The 20,054-nt window shown below is 41.7% G+C and overlaps 1 protein-coding gene and 1 non-coding gene across 2 annotated transcripts; both read right to left on the bottom strand.

Annotated features, from left to right (window-relative positions):
• Positions 1-434: 434 nt before the first annotated feature.
• aft (cap methyltransferase 2) lies at positions 435-20,049 on the bottom strand. Its single transcript, XM_080271176.1, has 5 exons — positions 19,743-20,049; positions 15,726-15,903; positions 12,655-12,816; positions 7,112-7,336; positions 435-2,931 (listed from the first exon to the last, which is right to left on the bottom strand). The coding sequence occupies exons 1-5, from the start codon at positions 19,892-19,894 to the stop codon at positions 1,276-1,278; spliced, it is 2,373 nt and encodes a 790-aa protein (XP_080127302.1). The 5' UTR covers positions 19,895-20,049; the 3' UTR covers positions 435-1,275.
• On the bottom strand, positions 9,231-9,349 carry LOC145399442 (5S ribosomal RNA). Its single transcript, XR_013897304.1, has one exon. It is a non-coding gene; the product is annotated as a 5S ribosomal RNA (ribosomal RNA).
• Positions 20,050-20,054: the final 5 nt, after the last annotated feature.

The raw sequence follows: 20,054 nt of genomic DNA, 5'->3' as shown, positions 1-20,054 counted from the left end.
TCCCATGCAGTGAACTGATGTTCACATCTGACAGAGCCTCAGCACAGTGAAGTACAGGGATTAATGTGGAGGTTTGGTTCCTGGGTGGATGCCACATTTGCATCTCCATCCAGTTACAAAGGACACCATAGCAGGCTCCATGTCACCTGGTTAGTTGGCTATATGGTTACCACCCAGCATTACAAATTGTTTCCTGAGTTACATGAAACCATTTGACTTGGCACTCAATATAGGGCCACCTGAAGTGGAAAGAAGAGTAATGAATAGTGACAGGAAGGATGGGAGAAATATGAAGAGAGGAGAAAGACTCTGAAAAAGAATGACAGGCATGAAGAAAGAAGTAAGCAGCACTACATCAAGTGAGTGAATGATGGGCAGCCCCACCTACCACCAAGTAGTGGAAGGTAATTATAAAAAGAAAATAAAGCTTCAAATTGTATTGAAATCAATACACACAGCTGTGGTATGTCACCCTGGGTATAAAATACACTAAAGAAATACTCATCAGAAAAATAACATTTCACATATTTCAGCATTAATCATTGTATTTGCAAGGTTCATCATCTTTGGGAAACCAAAAATACTGTCATAACATCAAACTGGATAATGTGCTACATACTGTAACCGGGAATAAAAGGGTATAAAATACCCTAAAGAAATATTTATCAGAAAAATAACATTTCACATATTTCAGCACTAATCATTACCTACAGTGCAGTATTTGCAAGGTTCATCATCTTCGGGAAACCAAAAATACTGTCATAACATCAAACTGGATAATGTGCTATATATTGCAACCAAGATGAAAAGAATAAGCATCTGTGGAAACAAACTTATTAATTGGCACATTTACCCCTAAAAAAAAATAGGTGTATGATGTATATAATGATGGTTGGGTTAATTCCTTCTTAGCCATCTACTTACATTATCTAGCAAGAGGAATCAAAAAGTTAAAAATCATGTAAATTATAATGACAATCACAGAGTCCCAAATGGTACAGTAAGCCACAGGAGAAAGTATGGGCATTGTGCAATGCAAAGACAAAAAGTGTATTCCATATAAAACATAAAAATACATAAAACCAGGAAAAAAATTTAGATTTTTTGTTATTCTACAGTTCCTTGGTTCTGTTCAGGGCACTGTTACTCCTGAACACAGACTACAGGCATGTACTTTTTCATGTGGCTGACTGTAAAATATCACATATTATCTAGCCATACGGTACAGTTTTGGCTGAGTTATGCAAAAGCATGTGCACTATCCATTCTTGTGTTTCAGGGGAGAATTTCAGAAGTAGAAATGATGGAGGTGCGAAGAGTGGAGGCAAGGTGTGAGCAGAGGTGACTATTATAATGGTGTACTGTTTGGAGGGGCAGGTGAGAAAGAAGTGAAGTGAAGCCCACCAGTTGAAGGAGAGTAAGGACACTGTTAGGTGTGGAAATGGAGCTGAAGGAACAGCCAGGGGACCAGCCAGCACGGTGGAGAGCTCGTACAACCAACTCACCACCACCAGGCTTAAGTGTGTCTAATAACAATACAGGCAGAACTGATCCCACCTGCCCAGCATAAACTCGCACAGCTTTAAAAGCTGCTGCAACAACTAGCAACAGGCTATATTGCAGGCGTGACAACAAATGGGCACCCACCACCATCATACTTCCACCCTGAGGTATTAATTCTTCTTCCAGACTCACTACCACATCTTCTAAGGCTTGACATCCAGGATGAGGACCTACTCTAGCCTCATCCCTTACCACCGTCACCCCAGGGTGAAGATTCATCACTGTGGCCACCAAGCTGTCATCACCACACACTTCCCGGCTATCAGCATCACTGCCTCGACTTGCTAACCATACACGATGCAGTTCACGGTAGACTCGCAAAACCTTCACAGAGCAAAACTTTGATGATTCAATACAATGAAGTGGTTTTCCTCTCTCAATCTCAAATTCTAATGAGTCTAAGTCGGGGACTGTAAAACTTAAGCAAGAATATGGATGTGCAGGATCCATTGGGTTGTCATCATTGTAACTTGACTTAAAAGTTTCTAAAAACTGATGAAGAACTTCAAGTTTAGATTTCAAGCAGTTACTCCTGAGAAGCAGTGAAGATGAAGTTTTGTTCCAGTCACTTTCCATTAAGTATCTAGATTTGTTGACATTTCCCTGAGTGATAGCTTTCCATCTAGGAATTTGTACACAGAAGTTTCGCTCAAAGAACAAGCCTGTTGCTTTGGATTTCAGCAGCTCATTATACTGCTTCTCTTGCTCATTCATATTGTCAAATAAGTTTAAATTGCGCATGATTGCCTTGACTTGATGGGCCATGAACGTTGCTGAACATCTTCTCATCTGTTGCAGAAAGTCTTCAGGCAGGTCCTCCTTTGCAAACATGGGCTGTAGCTGTGACATGGAACCATACACTTCCAGCAACTTTTCTAAATACTCACTGCAAAACTCCCTGCCTTTGTAGTACTGTCCAATTAAATATACCTCTGAATTGCCTTGCTTGCTTGTTCCAGGTTTAAATAAATGAACCTCCTGAAAAACACAACACAGAAGATACATCAAACACAAGGAGTGGCTCTCAAAAAAAGTGAATTTTTTGAGAACCAATGCACCACCAGGACTCAAAACAGAAAGAGCTGCAGTTGCCTCACACAGATGCAATGGATGAGTCATGGATTCCTGTTCTGCTGGGTTGACCTGGCAATCAAAGCTTCCATCCCCAGTGACCAGATGAATTGGACCAAGACGTCTGCATTGTTCCTCTATCGATGCAAGGTTGATCCTCTTGGTCAAATCACCAGTGTTGTCCTTTCCAAAGAGCCAGTGGTCTCGAGTAAGATATATGAAACGGTCTTCAGTGACGCATTGATCCAACGGAGTACCCTCATAGTAGGGGTTCAGTGTGTTGCCAAGCCACTCCCACTGAAATGTATAAATATACTTCATGTTAGCATCAGTTGCACCACCACCAAAAAATAAATAAAGTGCCAAAACAACACCCTTCCTCTTCCACTCAACAATACACTTCACAACATACATAAGCCACATACACACACATGGCCATCATAGCCATCAACTCACGGGCCAAACAGCATTCTTTACAAACTCTCATCAGATATTAATCCCACAGAAAGTACCCTTCCCCAAGAATGATAAGTGCACCTAAGCAGACTACAATGTGGTCATCACCCTTCCCTGCTTCAGCACCACATTAAAATACATTCATGAATAATTCACAATCCCTTCACTGCAATGCAGCCCCTCAAACCACAACACACTCACTTCATACACAACATATTTACAACACAGAATTCTTTGACATAAATTCAATGAAGTACCTATGGGAGCACCTAGTTTAAGTAGTCAGTTTCCTGCAGTCACTGAGTTAATGTTCAAAGTATGGTATCTGCAAATGGCAAGAATAAAACACAAAGTATATTGTCAGACAGCTGGGTTAACTGTTATGGGAGGTAATGAAATAGGCAAAGACACATGCAACTGTTGTGGAAGTGAGGGACTGCAATAGGCTGCAATCCATTCCACCCTTCTATCTACATAATTTCCCAAAAGGAAAATCAGGGAAAAATCTTGATTGAAGATGCTTGACTGTTAACTCAATCAAGTGGGAAGAGGACTAGTTAATATGATAACTATATAAGAAAGACAGAAAGATTTTCTTCTTCTAAAATGTGAAGTACTAAGCATACACTACCAACCATGGAGCCACACATCTGATCCAACTTGAGGGCTGTTGAATATTACCAGGAAGGGCATCCTGTCAGACTGCTACAGGCTTCAACAAGGTTTTCTTACCCATGGATTGTGAGCCACAGCTCAGGCTGTGCTGGCTATGCATCACCGTTAACTACTCCACCATTACACAAACTTATGCATGGTGCTATGCAAAGATGGAGTGAGAGAGAAATTTGTTTCTTTTCACCAGACGATGCCCTGGATGTTTATCTTCAAGTTTATAGTAAACAAAAACAAATTTTTCTTTTCCCATTTTTTCACAATTCCCCTAAGTAAACTTATGCATGGCTCTGTGCTACGAGAGTGATTATTTTTTTTCACCAGATGATGTCCTGGATGTTTATCTTCAAGTTTATAATAAAGAAAAACTATATAAAAAAATATCTTGATATTTTGCGCACCATGGGATGGGATAAAAAAAGGTAACTGCGCAATCCACAGGTTAAATAGGACCAATCCATTCCCCATTCAAGAGGGAAGTTTATCTATCAATCTACAGCCAGATGCCATAAACCTGTTAGGGGTGGCCATTTGTCATTGTGTTAGTTGTTTTACAGGGAAGGGCACTAACCCTCAGCCAGCCTCCACCAACTGAACCAGCGTTTCTCAACCTTTTTACTCTTATGGAACCCTTGAAGTAATTTTTCTGTCTCAAAGAACCCTTACATGAAAATTATTATACATCATTATTAATCTTTCTTTCTCCTGTATAAACTTAAAGTTCATAAGGAGAACATGATATATTTTTTCTGACAACTGGTTTAAGCAAAAAATAACTTACATTTATCTCAAGTTTACTGACAATGCAAAAAAAATAATAATCAATAAAAATAAATAATAACTGAAATCAAACTGCTTGTTGAAGAGACCTCATACTGAGGTTTTCATTTACAAAAATATAAACATAAATAATCAATATCATATATAACACATATAAACAGAACAAAAACAGATAATAACTACTAATACTACTACAATAACTTGATAAATAACACTGAAGCAAATGAAGGCAAACAGAAGAACTAACTTCGGATGAAAGAAAGAGTGAGAGAGAGAGAGAGAGAGAGAGACAGACAGACAGAGAAACACACAAACTTCTCATAAACTAACAAATAAATCATAAACAAACTTTAAAATTCATATAAAATTCCTAAATGATGGGTAACATTTACCAAACAATGTGGGTGAATGAGGGACTGTACCAGCACACCAGGAAGTACAGTCACTCATAAAAGAAAAGACCCCCCCTGCTTTAGAGGCAATATAACTCGGGGTATTCAGTGTTGGTAACAGTGTATTTGACGTCAGCCATATGGGAAGAAAGGTTGTTGGTACACTGAAAGCAGTGATGAGAAATAGGGAGGTGAGTATGGAAGTTAAGAAGGCACTGCATGATGGTATTGTGATCCCTACCCTAACGTATGGAAGCGAGGCGTGGACCTTGCAAGAGGGGAACAAGTCAAGAGTGAGAGCAGTGGAAATGAGTTACTTGAGAGGAGCATGTGGAGTGACGTGGAGGGACAGGTTGACGAATGAAGAAGTGAAGGAACGTTGTGGGGTAGATGTGGAGGTGGTTGAAAAGATTAGGAGAAATACACTGAGGTGGTTTGGACATGTGGAGAGAATGGAGAATGAAAGACTGACTAAGAGGGTGTACGTAGGTGAGGTGGAGGGAGGGAGAGGGAGGGGTAGACCGAGGATGAGGTGGAGGGATGGAGTTGAGAGGTATATGAGGGAGGGGGGGGTGAGTTGGGGGGAGGGGAGTCAAATGGTGGGTGACAGAGTGACTTGGAGGCGTTTTGTCTGCGGCCACCCTTTGCGGGGTTAGGGCGTCGGGCTATAGATAGATAGATAGACATATGGGGGGATAAGGAGGGGTGTTTGAGAGGAGGGCGGAGTTAATCTGCACGAAACACTGCTTCAGTCCACATTTCGAGTCAAACATACATTATATCTGACTTGTTATCAAGGCATATGTATGTAACCCATCACATCTGAAAAAGTTTATCATTAGCTGAATAAAATCGTCAGCCGGTGGCAGGAATAAGAGGCAAATGAAACCCCCGGCCTCAAGGGTTAAATGAATGGGCTCGACACACTTAGAATGAACTTTGAATGAACTTCCCCCAAACGCAGCTTCACACCCCCACACCTGACGTCATTTACAGTGTTACCAGGACCGATATCATATTGGTTGAAAGGTGTCTTGGCCGGGGGGGTCGTTTCTTTTATGAGTGACTGTACATATGGGACTGATGGACACCGTGCATGTGTCCTGTACTCGAGTGAGTCACTTGATGATACACGAATCCGTCACGTATAGCTCCTGTATACTGACAACTAAAGGCCATTTCACACTGGTGCTGTAAAGACATCACTAAGTATATTCCCTACAATTTGTATACTTTTAAATGATATAACAGATTTAGACTTTAAGATAATACCCAAGAATTTTCCAAGAATATGCCGTACGTGTATAGTAAATTACAAACCTGAAATAAAACGCAAAAATGACTAAAAAATGCATTTACATATGGTTAGCCTATTTATCACTACTTCTCTCGGAACCCCAAGCGACCTCTCACGGAACCCTAGGGTTCTGGGGAACCCCGGTTGAGAAATGATGAACTGAACTGTTTGCTTGCATCCCTCCTCTACTACGGCAGGCGCGTAGCACTCGTCTAGCAACAAACTCTCATCCCTTTTCTGTCCAACTCTCTAATGCAAGAGTTAACCATTACTCTCAGTCCTTTATGTATGCAACAGGTCAACTCTGGAACTGTCTCCCTCTGTCTGTATTTCCTATTGCCTATGATCTCCAGTCGTTCAAACGCAGTGTGTCCAGGCATCTCGAAATGAACAGCTCTTGAATTTCTCTTTCTCTCTCTCTCTCTCTTCTTGGAGGGAACAATTTACAGGCTCCTGGCCTTTGGTTCCTACTTCCTTGGAAGAAAAAAAAAAAAAAAAAATTAGGGAACAAGTATGGGTTAATTATATGGCTACCACCTAGCACTGCAAATGGTTTCCTGCTTACAGGAAACCATTAGGCTTGTCACTCAATGCCACCTGAATGGGAAAGAAGGGTTGTAAAAAGTGACAAGGAAGACAGAAGAAATAGGAAGAGAGGAGGGCAGACACAGAAAAAGAATGATAAAGGTGAAGGAAGAAGCTCCACTGCATCAAGTGAATGGATGACGGTTGTTACCATCTATCACTTTAGCTCTAAATCCTTATAACTGGACATTTTCATCACTATCTGTTTCTAGCATTAATCTCTTGTTACAGATCAGCATTCAAGATGAACTGATGGAAAGATTAGGCTAGGTTTAAATGAACAGAGGATACTCACTTTAACACTGGGTGCATTGAGAGCCAAGTAATGGTTGAGTGCAGTTATAAATGCACCAGGGGCCTCACACAGATGAAGAGAGTTAAAGGGAATGTCTCCTTCCCCTGGACACGAGCCTCGGTGAGATGATCTGTGCATATTGCCCTTATCCATAGTTTCATCCTTGTCTTCCACTCCCACCACAATGGAATATGCATTTACAATTTCATAGAACTTCAGCCAAGCCTGAAACCATAAATACCATATAAGCATACATACATTAAAATTAACAAGAAAACACAAATTTTATTCTAAAATTGCTGTTCAGGAAGGAAACTGTCCAGAAGCAAGAGACGAAAAAGCACAGAAACAAGAAAGCATTTGGGATGGGCAGACACTCAGAGTTCTTTACCCATTAACACATTTTGGGCCAGCTATACTTAACCCGTGGATTGCAAGCCACAGCTCAGGCTGGGTAGCGTTGCATTGCGAGCCATAGCTCAGGCTGTGCTGGCCGTGCATCATCGCTAACTATTCCACCCCTACACAAATTTATGCATGGTGCTACGCAAAGATGGAGAGCAAGAGATTTTTTTCTTTCAACCAGATGATGCCCTGGTTGTTTATCTTCAAGTTTATAATAAACAGAAACAATTTTTTTTTAATTTTTTAACCACTCCCCTACGTAAACTTACGCATGGCCCTATGCAAAGACGGAGCGATTTTTTTTTTTTTCGCCAGATGATGTACCTGGATGTTTATTTTCAAATGTAATAGAAACAAAAACTAAAAAAAAAAAAAACTTTTTTTTTTCATTTTTTATGCACCACAGGGTGGGATGGGATAAAAAAAAGTAATTGCGCAATCCGTGGGTTAAACTTAAGTCAAGGGCTTTTCTTTCTAGCACAATGTGAGGTAGTGTTAATAAAGTTATACTTGCCCCCCAAATGTAAAAATGCATTTCAGTATGCCAGTCATGACATGTTCCCAAAAGGGAAGAATGGCTGGGTCAGATATATCAATCATAATTTAATGAATACCAAGATTATGTTTTGAAAATGTACTATTCTTGTAGAGCTACATATCTAGCTATTGGCAGATGCCTTAATCCCTCCAACCCATCCCTCCATTCATTCTCAGTCTCCCCCTCTCATCTCCTCCACCTCATTCACATACACTCTTCTATTCAGTCTCTTATTCTACATCCTCTCCACAGGGCCAAACCATCTAAAGTATTTCCCTAATGCTTTCTAACACATTCACATCACCCTATGGTGGCCTTTTACTTCCACACTTTTCTGCTGTCTCTGCACGTAGCTCTCCATGCTCCTCCAAGATCATTCACTTCCACTGCACTTACTCAAAACTTTTCTCCTTCTAAAAAGGTCCATGCTTCACATTCATGCAACAGTGCAAGGACCACAATATTATCATGCAGTCTTTTTTTTTTTTTTTTTACTTACTTGAGCACCTACTCTTTACCAATACTTTCAGTGAAGCAGTAATCTTTCTTTCCTGCTGTTCTCATGCACTTCATTCTCTATGAATCCATTCTTCCTCATCACACTATCTAAATACTGTACTGTCAATCCTTGAGTAACACAGCCTGGCACCTCTAAATCTTTGCAGCCAAAGGAGAAATGGCAGTACAGGAAAGGGCAGAAATACACCAAGTATACACTTGCTGACAGTATGGCAATACAATGCAGAACTACAGTTACTTAATCACAATTATAGTTTATAAAGTTTACAGGGGGTGTGGGCAAAAAATCATGATTTTAGGTAGTTAGGTTTGGAGGCCCCAGACCCAAACTAATTTTCCCCATAAGAAGTTCAGTTTAAATTTCAGTGTTAATCATGATTTTAGGTAGTTAGGTTTGGAGGCCCCGGACTCAAACTAATTTTCCCCATAAAAAGTTCAGTTTAAATTTCAATGGTTTGAATTTAGATGCGGTTTTTGGGTATATATGTCCATCGAAATTTGAGATTATACTGTATATATATATATATATATATATATATATATATTCATTCATTGCCAGACGCCATGTATCCCAAACGGGGTGGCCAAGGGCTTAGAGTTAATGGTTTTACAGGGAGGGGCACTAATCCCCCACCAACCCCACTTGACATGTAGGGATGCCAATAGCATCTGGTGTTCCCAGGCGGTCACCCATCCAAGTACTAACCAGACCCAACGTTGCTTAACTTCGCTGATCGGACGGGAAGCGGTGTACTCAACGTGGTATGGATATATATATATATATATATATATATATATATATATATATCATCATCATCATCATCATCTGTTTGAGTATCCACTGCAGGACCGGCCTAACCTGACCGAAGTTGGGACGATACAGCCAATGTATCTCTACCAAGTGGCTTAGGCTGTCTGGTAGAGAGTGTATGTAGGGTGAGAAGTGCTTGTAAGTGTAATTGTAGTGTTGAAGTGGCTTTGGATGTGTGTGTAGTCTGTGAACCAAGTGTAATCAGCCCACGTAAGCCGACTGGGTGCAAGCATACTTTATAGTAAGCGACACTGGTTCAACCACAGCACCCCTTGTGTCCGCCAATGCAGTACATGGCCGGGTAAACACTCCCAAAGTTTATTACTCTGGCGGGGAACGAACCCTGGTTCACCCGTATACAAAACGCACACTCTACCACTGTTTAGATGTCATTCGCTTAGAATGGATGTAAAAAGAAGGCTGTATGAGGGTGTTGTGGTACCGACTGCCTTATATGGGGCTGAAACATAGAATATGGGTGTAGCAGATAGGAAAAGTTTGAATGTAATGGAGATGAGGTGTCTGAGGAGTATGTGTGGAGTGATGCGTATGGATCGAGAGCGAAATGATGAAGTGCGAAGGAGAATTGAAGCTGTTCGGGAGATGGCTGGTAGAGTTGAGCAGAGGGTGTTGCGATGGTTTGGGCATATGGAGAGAATGGATAATGAGCGATTGGTGAAAAAGATAACTAGATCTGATGTGAGAGGTGTAAGGCTGAGAAGGAGACCACGAATAGGATGGATGGACAGTGTGAAGAGAGTGCTGGATGCAAGAGGGATGTCTGTTGAGCATGGAAGAGTGGCTGTGCGTGACAGGAATAAATGGAGAGAAATTGTGAATGAATAAATGATGACACAGCCCTAAGGGGATATTCTTCTGCATTTGGTCTGATCAGCTAGTCAGGTCAGGTGCGGGTAAGGGGATGGGTCTATTATGATGTGGCAGGGGTAAACCAGCTCTGCTGTCGGGCCCTGCTGCGGATGTCACTGATTGCACTACACAGTTGACCCTTGTGCGGTGTGGTGCGGTGAGGATCTGTCCCTTCTCCCCTTTCGGGCTAAGATGCGAATGAATGTGATTGAATGGATGAGTAAATAGGGAGTGTGTCATCCTGTCTCGGCTACCTCCCTTTCCTTGGGGGAAGCAACCTAAGTATATAAATAAAAATATATACTGTATATCCATCCATCATCCAATCCCACGTTGCCCCATGAGGAACGCAGGAGCCCGGGGCTTGGCAGCTGGTCCTGACATTCAAGATGAAAGCGACCAACCTCACTCATCCCTGAGTGGCACTACGTGAACAATAAACCCCAACCACCCCCAGGATACAAACCTTCACCAGCTCAATCCGATTGGAGCACAACAAATACCCACTAAACCACCAGGCGCCAAAATTTGGTTATATCGTTACCACCCAGCGTAGTAAATGGTTTCCTCGTGTACAGGAAACCATTTGGCTTGTTATTCAGTGTAGAGTCACCCATGGGCAGAAGGAAGAGGAAAGAATGAAGTAATGAAAGACAGAAGAGGGAGTGTAAAGTCACCCGTAGGCAGAAGGATGAGGAAAGAATGAAGGAAAGAAAGATAGAAGAAGATGGAAGGAAAGAAGGATGGAGGAGAGGACGGGGCAGACACCTGAGAGCAGCACTACACTGAGTGGATGGTGAGCACCCCCACCTACCACAAAATATATATATATATATATAAATATGTATAGTATACAATAACCAAATGAACAAATACTACTCCTATACATTATAAAATTCAAAGTTACCCATCACAAATGCTCTATAACTCCAGGCAACTGTCTTATTACTCCATTTCGTTGGTCCCAAAACCAGCTTTTCTCTCCCTCAAGTTTCTCATTAGCTACAAGGTGCATGTACAATGATCAGAGTTTTGCAGTTCTGCCATCTAAAACTTGACATACATGCATCTTGAGTTGATATACTCACAATTTTTACCTTTCAATGTTCACCAACAAAGAAAACCCCACCTTTTCTCTGCCCATCATTAATCTTAACACATTTCATTCCTTCCCATTCATTCGCTTCACTCATCTTGGTCTCATGTAGCATCATCACATCATACCTTGGATCCCTGAACACACTTATTTTCATCATCACTGTCATCATCTGGACCTCCTTCCCCACCCTAGGACAGAGTGGGAAGTTCTTATTTTCACTTTTTTATATTCATCACTGACACCTCTCACATTCTACATAGCCATATGAGCCTGCCTACTTTTTCTGAGAACAAGGTAGTAACAGGACCCAGATCAAAGGCTTTCTAGATGTTAGCCAAGGGATATGGAGGGTGGAGAATCATAAATCCACACCATCCTCTTCTTTTTCCACAAGTTAAGCATGCATGAATATGGGGGAAATATTTTTTTCTCTACTGCCACATGCCCAGATAATTTGGTTGTCAACTTGCCATGCCACATCATTCATTCATTCAACATCTAATCCAGTGATGCCCCATGAGAAGAGCAGGAGCCCAGGGCTAGGCAGGTTGTTCCTGACATTTAAGATGAGAGTGACCAGCCTCACACATCCCTAAGTGGCATTATGTGAGCAATAAGCCCCAACCACCCGCTGGATAGAAATTTGCACTGGCTCAATCCAATTGGAGCACCTTAATTACCCACTAAACCACCAGGCGCCATAATTTGGTTATCTGGTTACCACCCAACGTAGCAAATGGTTTCCTGGTGTACAAGAAACCATTTGGTTTCCTGGTGGTTAGCAGGTAATTAAGGTGCTGCAATCGGATTTTGCCTGTGTAGGTTTATATAGAAAGGGTGGCTAGGGTTTACTGCTCACATAATGCCACTCAGGGATGAGTGAGGCTGGTCCCTCTCATCTTAAATGTCAGGGCCAACTTGCCTAGCCCTGGGCTCCTATGCTCTTCATGGGGCAACACAGGATTGGATGATGGATGGTATTTAGTGGGACTACACTGTTGTAAAAGGGAAAATTTGGGTTTACAAGTGGGGTGCTCGATACCAATTAGGATAAATCCTATAGGTTCTGGGCTTTTATTATCACAGACTAGGTGCAATCCAGGTATGCACAATAACCAAGAGATCACTGAATATATTTAAAATTTCCTCTTGCTACCTTTGAATGATTTTACCAATTAGGATGAGAAATCAGGTTATGAAGGGGTTGATGAAAACTTTCTACCCCTACCAAAACATATGGTTTCTCCAAACTCAACAAAATTGTCTGAGGAGAGGGGAAGGGAATCAGGGGTAAAAATCACCTGTGTAACCATCTCTGGCTGTGCTCGTCTACGGACAGCATAGCAAATCTTCTGGGCAGGGTTGGTGTTGTTAGTGTGAGCCTGCCAAGCTGTTACATCCATCTCACCTAGACGGTGCTTTGTTGCATTGAGAGATGCCTTCATCTGTTGGAGTTCATCATCCTGCCAGGACACAGTATACTGCATTAAACTGAATGAGGGTGGCAAGATCATAACAGATCAATATCATCGTATCAGAATACAGTGAGTCTTCGAAAGACGAAAACCCGAAGTACGAATTTTCGATGGTACGAAAGCGATAAACATAGAACAAATTCCACAATATGAAAATATCTATCTCAATGATATGAAAATCGATACAATAGGAAATACAGAGATAGCCCGATTATCCAGACTATATGGTGTGAAGAGGTGCCTGAATAGTCTGAACAAAACACAAGTAATGTTAGATTGATTTATTTATCAGTAAATGTGCAATGAAAGACACAACTATCTTCCCAGTTACTTCTGAAGAAAATTTACACCACGTGAAATACAATGAAATCCCTGTTTCTACCAGTGCGTGTTTCAAATGGTTCGATTTTTCCACCCTATATTCGTCAGACTTTGGGTGGATGCTTGTGTCTTTCATTGTACACTTAAAGCAGCAGAAAGACCTTACCAATTCAGTTCATAATCCTCCAGCTTGTTTCTGTAATTTTCTGACACCTATCAGTTTGGCAAATTACTTTTTCTTGCTGAAAAATTTCCTCCCTGTTATTATCAGCACTTTCCCCTATGACTGTTTCCAGCGCAGTGGAAGAAGCTCAATGTGCTCAAAGGTGGATATCGTTTCCCAATTTCCCAACTGGAGGTTAGGTTAGGTTAAACTGTTAAGTACAGATAAGCTCAGTTAGGCCAGGTTTAGTTACTTAGGGAAGAACAGTCCATTCCGCCATTATGTCAACAAAATAAACAAGAGTTGTCACACCAGAACAGATAAAATCGACGGGGAAACAGATTTAACAAGAGACCTTTACCGTATTTACTTACCCAGAAATAATCTGAAAAATATAACGGACTATCAGGAACAACTGATGTGGTAAGGTGCTTTTACTGCTTAAAGTAAAGCATATGTTTAGCCCCCTCAGTGGCTGTGGGTTCAGAAATTTGCGTACTCCTGTGGTCGGCCTTGGGACCATTTTTTCAAAGTTCTAAAATTAATTTCTTTTTCTTACGTATGTGAAAAGACTCGTCTGGCACACCTGGCTTCCCCCCCCCCCCCTAAACTGATCCTGTGATTTGCTATGATTCATGTAAGAATTAATAAAATTAGGATGCATGTTACAGTAGCATGTAAACATCGGCGAAAACATCTGGGATGAAGTGAACTGTGAATGCCTGACTGCTTGGGGTGGTAGAGTAGGGTCGTGTTAACACACCAGTGACCTTCATTCCCTTCTCATAATTGCTCGCAGTTTTTTATAGCTCACCCTAACTCAACGTCACTGACACCGGTACAGTAAGGCGTTGTTCAAGCCCAGCAGCTATGAAAGTGATAATGGAATACATTATTGTTTGTATCAGTCCTCTCTCTTTCACACATACACATAACAAAGAACAAAAGAATGAGTAGTAAATGTACACAAACTCTAAGGAGCAGAAATAACTGTGCTCAGTCGGTCCTAAATACATTGGGAAAAGCGATACCGAACGAAGAATGTGGAACTGAATTCTAACCTACGAGAACATGTGGGACGAAAGAGTAATTTTTTTCTCATTAGCAAACATTTTTGTTCCATATATCATCTCTTAAAATTGTAAGTCTCATAATCTTTTGTGTAAGCATACAGCCTAAAGACCTTACCAATTCAGTTCATATTCCTCTAGTTTGTCTTCTATATTTTTCTGACTATTTTGAGGATGGTAAATTATGCTCTCTTGCTGAAAAGAAACTTACTCAAAATTAGGGCTCATGTAACATAAGCATGTAAACGTTGGCGAATACATCTGGGCTGAAGAGAACGCCTGACTGCTTGGGGTGGTAGAGTAGGGTCATATAAACACACCAGTGACCTTCGTTCCCTTCCCATAATTGTTCGCAGTTTTTTATAGGACGCCCTAACTCAACGTCACTGACACTGAAACAGTAAACTGTTGTTCAAGGTCGGCAGCTATGAAGGGATTAACAGAATACTGTATGAAAAATTCAAAATGGGTGCAGTGCATAGTGCCGTGCTCGCTTGTTGAGAGAAAACGAACTAACCCCTCTCTGGTAAACAAATTTTCGCGCGCTTCTCACTTGAGTCCATGTCCCTCCTCTCCTCGCAGCTCTGCTGTATGTGAGAATATTTTCGCAGCTCTTCACCTTTTCGTATTGTTTTGCCATGCCTCCCAAGTGCCCTGTATCATCTCCAGCATCGGGGGAGCCCAATGCAGAGAAGCAGCGGCACCGTACTCTAACTCTGGAAAGGAAATTGGAAATTATAAGGCCCCATGAGGAGGGGGCAGGGGGTCTCAGAGATTGGGCGTGCTTTAGGCCTTGCAGCTTCCACCGTTGGCACTGTGACGAAGAAAAGAGATGTACAAGAATATGGCCACCTCCTTCTCTACAATTGTGTACAGGTATTGCTTACTTCAAAATGTGGGGGGGGGGGTAAAGTTTAGGTAGGGGGTCCGAGGGGGTCCTGGGACGCATCCCCCCATTTATATGTATATTTCAATGGGGAAAATCGTTCCAATATACAAAATTTCAAATTATGAAAGTTTTTTTGGTCCCTATCCCTTTCGTATATCGAAGACTCACTGCATAGTTGGGTGCATTAAAAAGAAGTGGGATCTGTCTCCCTTTGCGATCTCAGGTTTAAAACATGAAGTCCTCCTTTCATGCCGTATTTTTAAAATATTCTCTTTTGTTGTTAGCTCCTGGTAAATAAACAAAATACAACCACCTAAAGTTTCACGCCTACTTATAAGGATGATCTGCCAACTCCCCCAGTTTAAAGAAATAGTATGTAGAAAAATTTGTTGTATTCTCATATACATCCCTGACATACAATGAGGACCATCTGTAACAATGGTCTTGCACTAACCTGCCACTGAGGACTTGTGAACATTGTGTGTTGTGGAGGAAGAGACCAGGGAGCGGCAGTGTTCGAAGAAAAGGTAAAGGTTTTGTTGAAGTGTTCCTCCACATCTAACTGTGCTTGTATGAAGTCTGGATACTCTAGCAGTGGGAAGTTCTTCATGTCCCCTCCTTGAGAGCCTCGACTGAAAAATAATTAAGGTTTTGAAGGCTTTGAAAAGAAAGAAAATCACAATATTGTGAACATTGATGGGATAAAGTAAACGATATGGGATAAACTAAAAGATATACCGAAGTTCTAAATATTTTGGTGACAGTATCACCCTCTTCAATGGAAATACATAACAAGATTGATACATCATATGACAGACACACTGCTTATATACCTGATGGCTACACCTCACACTTCCCAATAGCACCTGACCTAGCTTGACCTGATGCTCCCTCAACACTGTCCACTACCTAAGTGAGGGTTTATGACAGCTAGCAAGGACCTAGCCACTAATCCCCTCATTACTGGTTCTATTCTATTACAAGGTAATTTTCAGAGGACTGAAGCTATGCAACACTGCATCATTTGCATTGCTTTTATAACATGAATATTTATGTTCCTTGATACAAATATCTCTTCCCATTTAACCAATATGAACTAAGTCACAATCTTTACATGGAATCTTATGTACCCCTGCCATTTCATTACTACAATCAGGCCTAAGCATCCGTCAGTTTGGTATGTGATAAAATGATAGAATGATAAACAATAAGTTATATCCAGTATCCTGATAACAAAGGCAAAATTCACTTATACAATAATTGTGGTGGCCGCATACAACAAACCCACGTGAATATGGTGCCTCCATCGCAAGCTGACAGTCAGATGTTTGAGCAAAGATGACTGTTCAATGCTTACACTTGCTCTGATCATCTCCCTTTTGTTCTGTTTAGAGCGTGCAAGGCCATTGAAACACCACTGATATCGCCAAAGAACAGTGAAAATGCACATACAATAGGGCACTGTGAAAAATACAGTGGAGTGATAGTTTTTTGTTTCATGTCATATCTATCTATCTACTGACAGACGCCTTAATCCCATAAAGGGTGGCCACAAACAAATTGCCTCCATGTCGCCCTGTCCCCCGCCATTTCACTGTCCTGCTCCCAGCTCATACCCCTCTCTCTCATATACTTCTCCACTCCATCCCTCCATCTCATCCTTGGCCTCCCCCACCCTCTCCACCCCTCCACGTCACACACATATACTCTCCTCGTCAGTCTCTCGTTCTCCACCCTCTCCACATGGCCAAATCACCTCAGTGTGTTTTTCCTAATGCTTCCTATCACATCCAGACCACAAAGTTCCTTCACTTCCTCATTTGTTAGTCTGTCTCTCCATGTGACTCCACATGCTGCTATCAAATAACTCATTTCCACCGCCCTCATTCTTGACTTGTGTCTCTCCAACGAGGTCCAAACTTCACATTCATATGTTAGAGTTGGTATCACAATACTGTCATACAGTAACTTTTTCACTTCCATGCTCACTTCCCTGTTTCTTATCATTGTTTTCAAAGAACCAGCAATCTTTTTTCCTTGTTGTACCCTTTCAAGCACTTTACCCTCTAAACTTCCATCCTTACTCATCACACTACCCAAGTACATAATGCACTCACATTTTCCATTTCCTCCTCATCCAAGCTCACTGTACATTCATCAACTTTTCTCACTAAGACCATAACTTTACTCTTCCCTACATACACATTTAGATTCCGTTTCTTACACACACTCCCAAATTCATTCACTAAGCCTTGCAGCTCCCCTTCGTCTTCACTTAACAACACAGTATCATCTGCAAACAACAGTACAGGAAGTTTCCAAACACTGCCCTCTCTCACTAGGGCCGCTCCAACATCCACTGCCCCACCTTATATCGTTTTCGTTTTTGAAGGCTCCAACATGATTGCTTGCGCCGGCCTTGGTCATCTAATGGCAGCTCTCCATGCTGCACGATCTGTTGCAGCCTCCCTGTTCAGTCCTTTAACCCTGAGGTCACACTTAATGACCTCGTCCCATGTCTTTCTCAGCCTACCCTTCACAGCCCCACCCCCAATAATAACACCGCTCACCCTCTGCACCCAACCATCATCCCCCGTCCCCTCCACATGCCCAAACCACCCTCATCCCCCTGGGTGATTTACTGTCCTCAGTCTTGCTTTGAAACTTATTCTTGTGTTCTGTCATAGTCAGGATTAATAAAGGGGGATAGACATACCACAGGCCCCTCTCACTGCACAGTCCCAGGTCCAGGCAATGGATCTGGGACCCCTAGCCCACAAGCTTACCAGTGGCTGTGGTAGTGGCCTCGGGGCACCCTGCCAGGACAGCTGCAGGGACACCTTCCAAGCGCGCCTTGGCACTGCAACTATCCTGCCATTATACATCCACTAATAGGGCAGCCTCCTGGGGCACTACTCCCAGGTTCGGGCCCCTCTCTATTGGGCGGCAGCGGCAGCCTGGGAACCGCAATGCCGTGTACCCTCTAGCACAGGCCCAAGCCCCATCTAGCCCTGGACCCATGATCTGTGCCGGCAGAACCCCTGTCACGCCTCCCCCCAGAAGTCCGCCACTAGGTATCGGGGGCAAAGTTTTCTGGCCGCATGCCCTTGCTGGCGCCAACCCCTGTAACGCAGTGGGATACGTTGTGTGAAATGTAAAGTGCATGTGGTGTAGTGCATAAGATAGTTAGGGGAAATGTTTAAGGAGAGTATGCTGGTCTACTCTCCATGTTACTGTCACACTGAAAAGGTCAGCAAAGGGGGATGGTTAGATAGCTAGTGAAACAGGAGCTCCAGCTCTCCCTATCACCAGCATTCCCATTCCCCTCGGGAGCACCACCCTGTTCGGTCTGTGCTACACACTCCTCCTGCTGTAACATAAATAATTCTTTTTTTTAAGTTAGCTGATTAGGCTAGTTACTGAAACAGTGAGCGAGAAAGGTGACCTCAAAATGTCCACACACAAAAGAGACCATTTTACAAGAAACTTTGCAGTCAACAGGGTTGCCGGATGCTGAAAACCCACAATTCCATCAGACATAACAGAATCTTGCATGTACAGCACACTACATGTTCAAAGTACCAGCATCATAAACAGTATCATTATCTACCCTACTCATCAAGTTAAAACGAAGGGGTAAGAGCAAGCAAAAGGCACTGATACCTTTAAAAACTGTGTGCTTACAACTGCTGCTTTTCATCTATGACTTCTAGTTAAATAATCAAGATCCTATGCTGTGAGAGTTTTTAAAACTATACATACTCATGTCTGGAATGATTACACAATTGTTATTCATATTAATCTGTTACATACAGAAAATTTCTTATTACTGCCCCATTGATTTTCTACTGCATGTACTGTACAGTACTCACACAAGTTCAAACATCTGCTTATTGTGCCTGACAGCAAGATAAGTGCTTTAAAGCAGTTAATATGTTGTGCTTAATATAATGACTGCAGATGACGTTTACATACTGTAATTATCAGAAAACTGCAGAGTAAATTTAGGTCCATGAGAAGTACTGTACTTATGGGGTATTTGCCTTCTTTAATTCACACAATTCTTATATGCAGGGTACTAATGCATTCTATGCAGTAAAATGTTACAAGCATTCCATCACTTATCACTCAAGCTTCATAGTTCTTGGCTCCAACCAACAGCTCACAATGCAATATCTAACTGTCACTCATAATACCTGTACTTATGAGACATAATCCATTGCACAATACTGCACTTTTTTGGGGGGGGAGGGGAATAATGTTTTGGTTCTCAGTGTGCCCAAATTTTGGATAAGAATGAAGTTCCATATGTAACTTCAACATGTGAATGCAGCAGATGAGCACAGAATGTTAAGGACATCAAAAGAAATAATAGAATGATACATCAAATGTTCCACAGTATAATTACTTTTGCTGTCCATAGATTCTTGAAAAAAAAAAAAAAACAGAAAAGCCCTTGGAGGTCACCTACTTGTTCTTGTTGACTGATGACCATTTTTTGGGCTGCTGGAATATACTTGCAGACTTGAGCTCTTTAGGTATAGCTGACAACTTCTGTCGTTGTGGACGAAAAGAGAATCCATCCTTTCCATCCTCCACATCATGTACATTCTCTCCCTCCATCTTGGTAGCTATCCGAATTATGATTTTCCTTTCTTCTTTTACATCATGTTCATATCCTCATTATCTGTGTTTCTGATATCTATGACTTCTTAAAACCTTATACACAGTGATAAAATAATCAGCTATCAAAACCAAATCTACTGTAAATGATGTTATACTA

The sequence above is a fragment of the Coenobita brevimanus genome, chromosome 5 (genome assembly GCF_032717465.1).
Source record: "Coenobita brevimanus isolate Jiangsu-jjx chromosome 5, ASM3271746v2, whole genome shotgun sequence".
Classification (NCBI taxonomy): Eukaryota; Metazoa; Arthropoda; class Malacostraca; order Decapoda; family Coenobitidae; genus Coenobita; species Coenobita brevimanus.
The sequence above is the reverse complement of the archived record's forward strand: the minus strand, read 5'-3'. Positions and strand labels throughout refer to the sequence as shown.

Bases quoted from the DNA above. Each gene is read 5' to 3' on its own strand.
- aft (XM_080271176.1), bottom strand. From the start codon at position 19,894: ATGGAGGGAGAGAATGTACATGATGTGGAGGATGGAAAGGATGGATTC. The intron at 7,337-12,654 runs GTGATTTTTACC...TTATGGTTTCAG, and splicing joins AGCCAGAGATGGTTACACAG to GCTTGGCTGAAGTTCTATGA. The intron at 2,932-7,111 runs GTGAGTATCCTC...TATACATTTCAG, and splicing joins TCAATGCACCCAGTGTTAAA to TGGGAGTGGCTTGGCAACAC.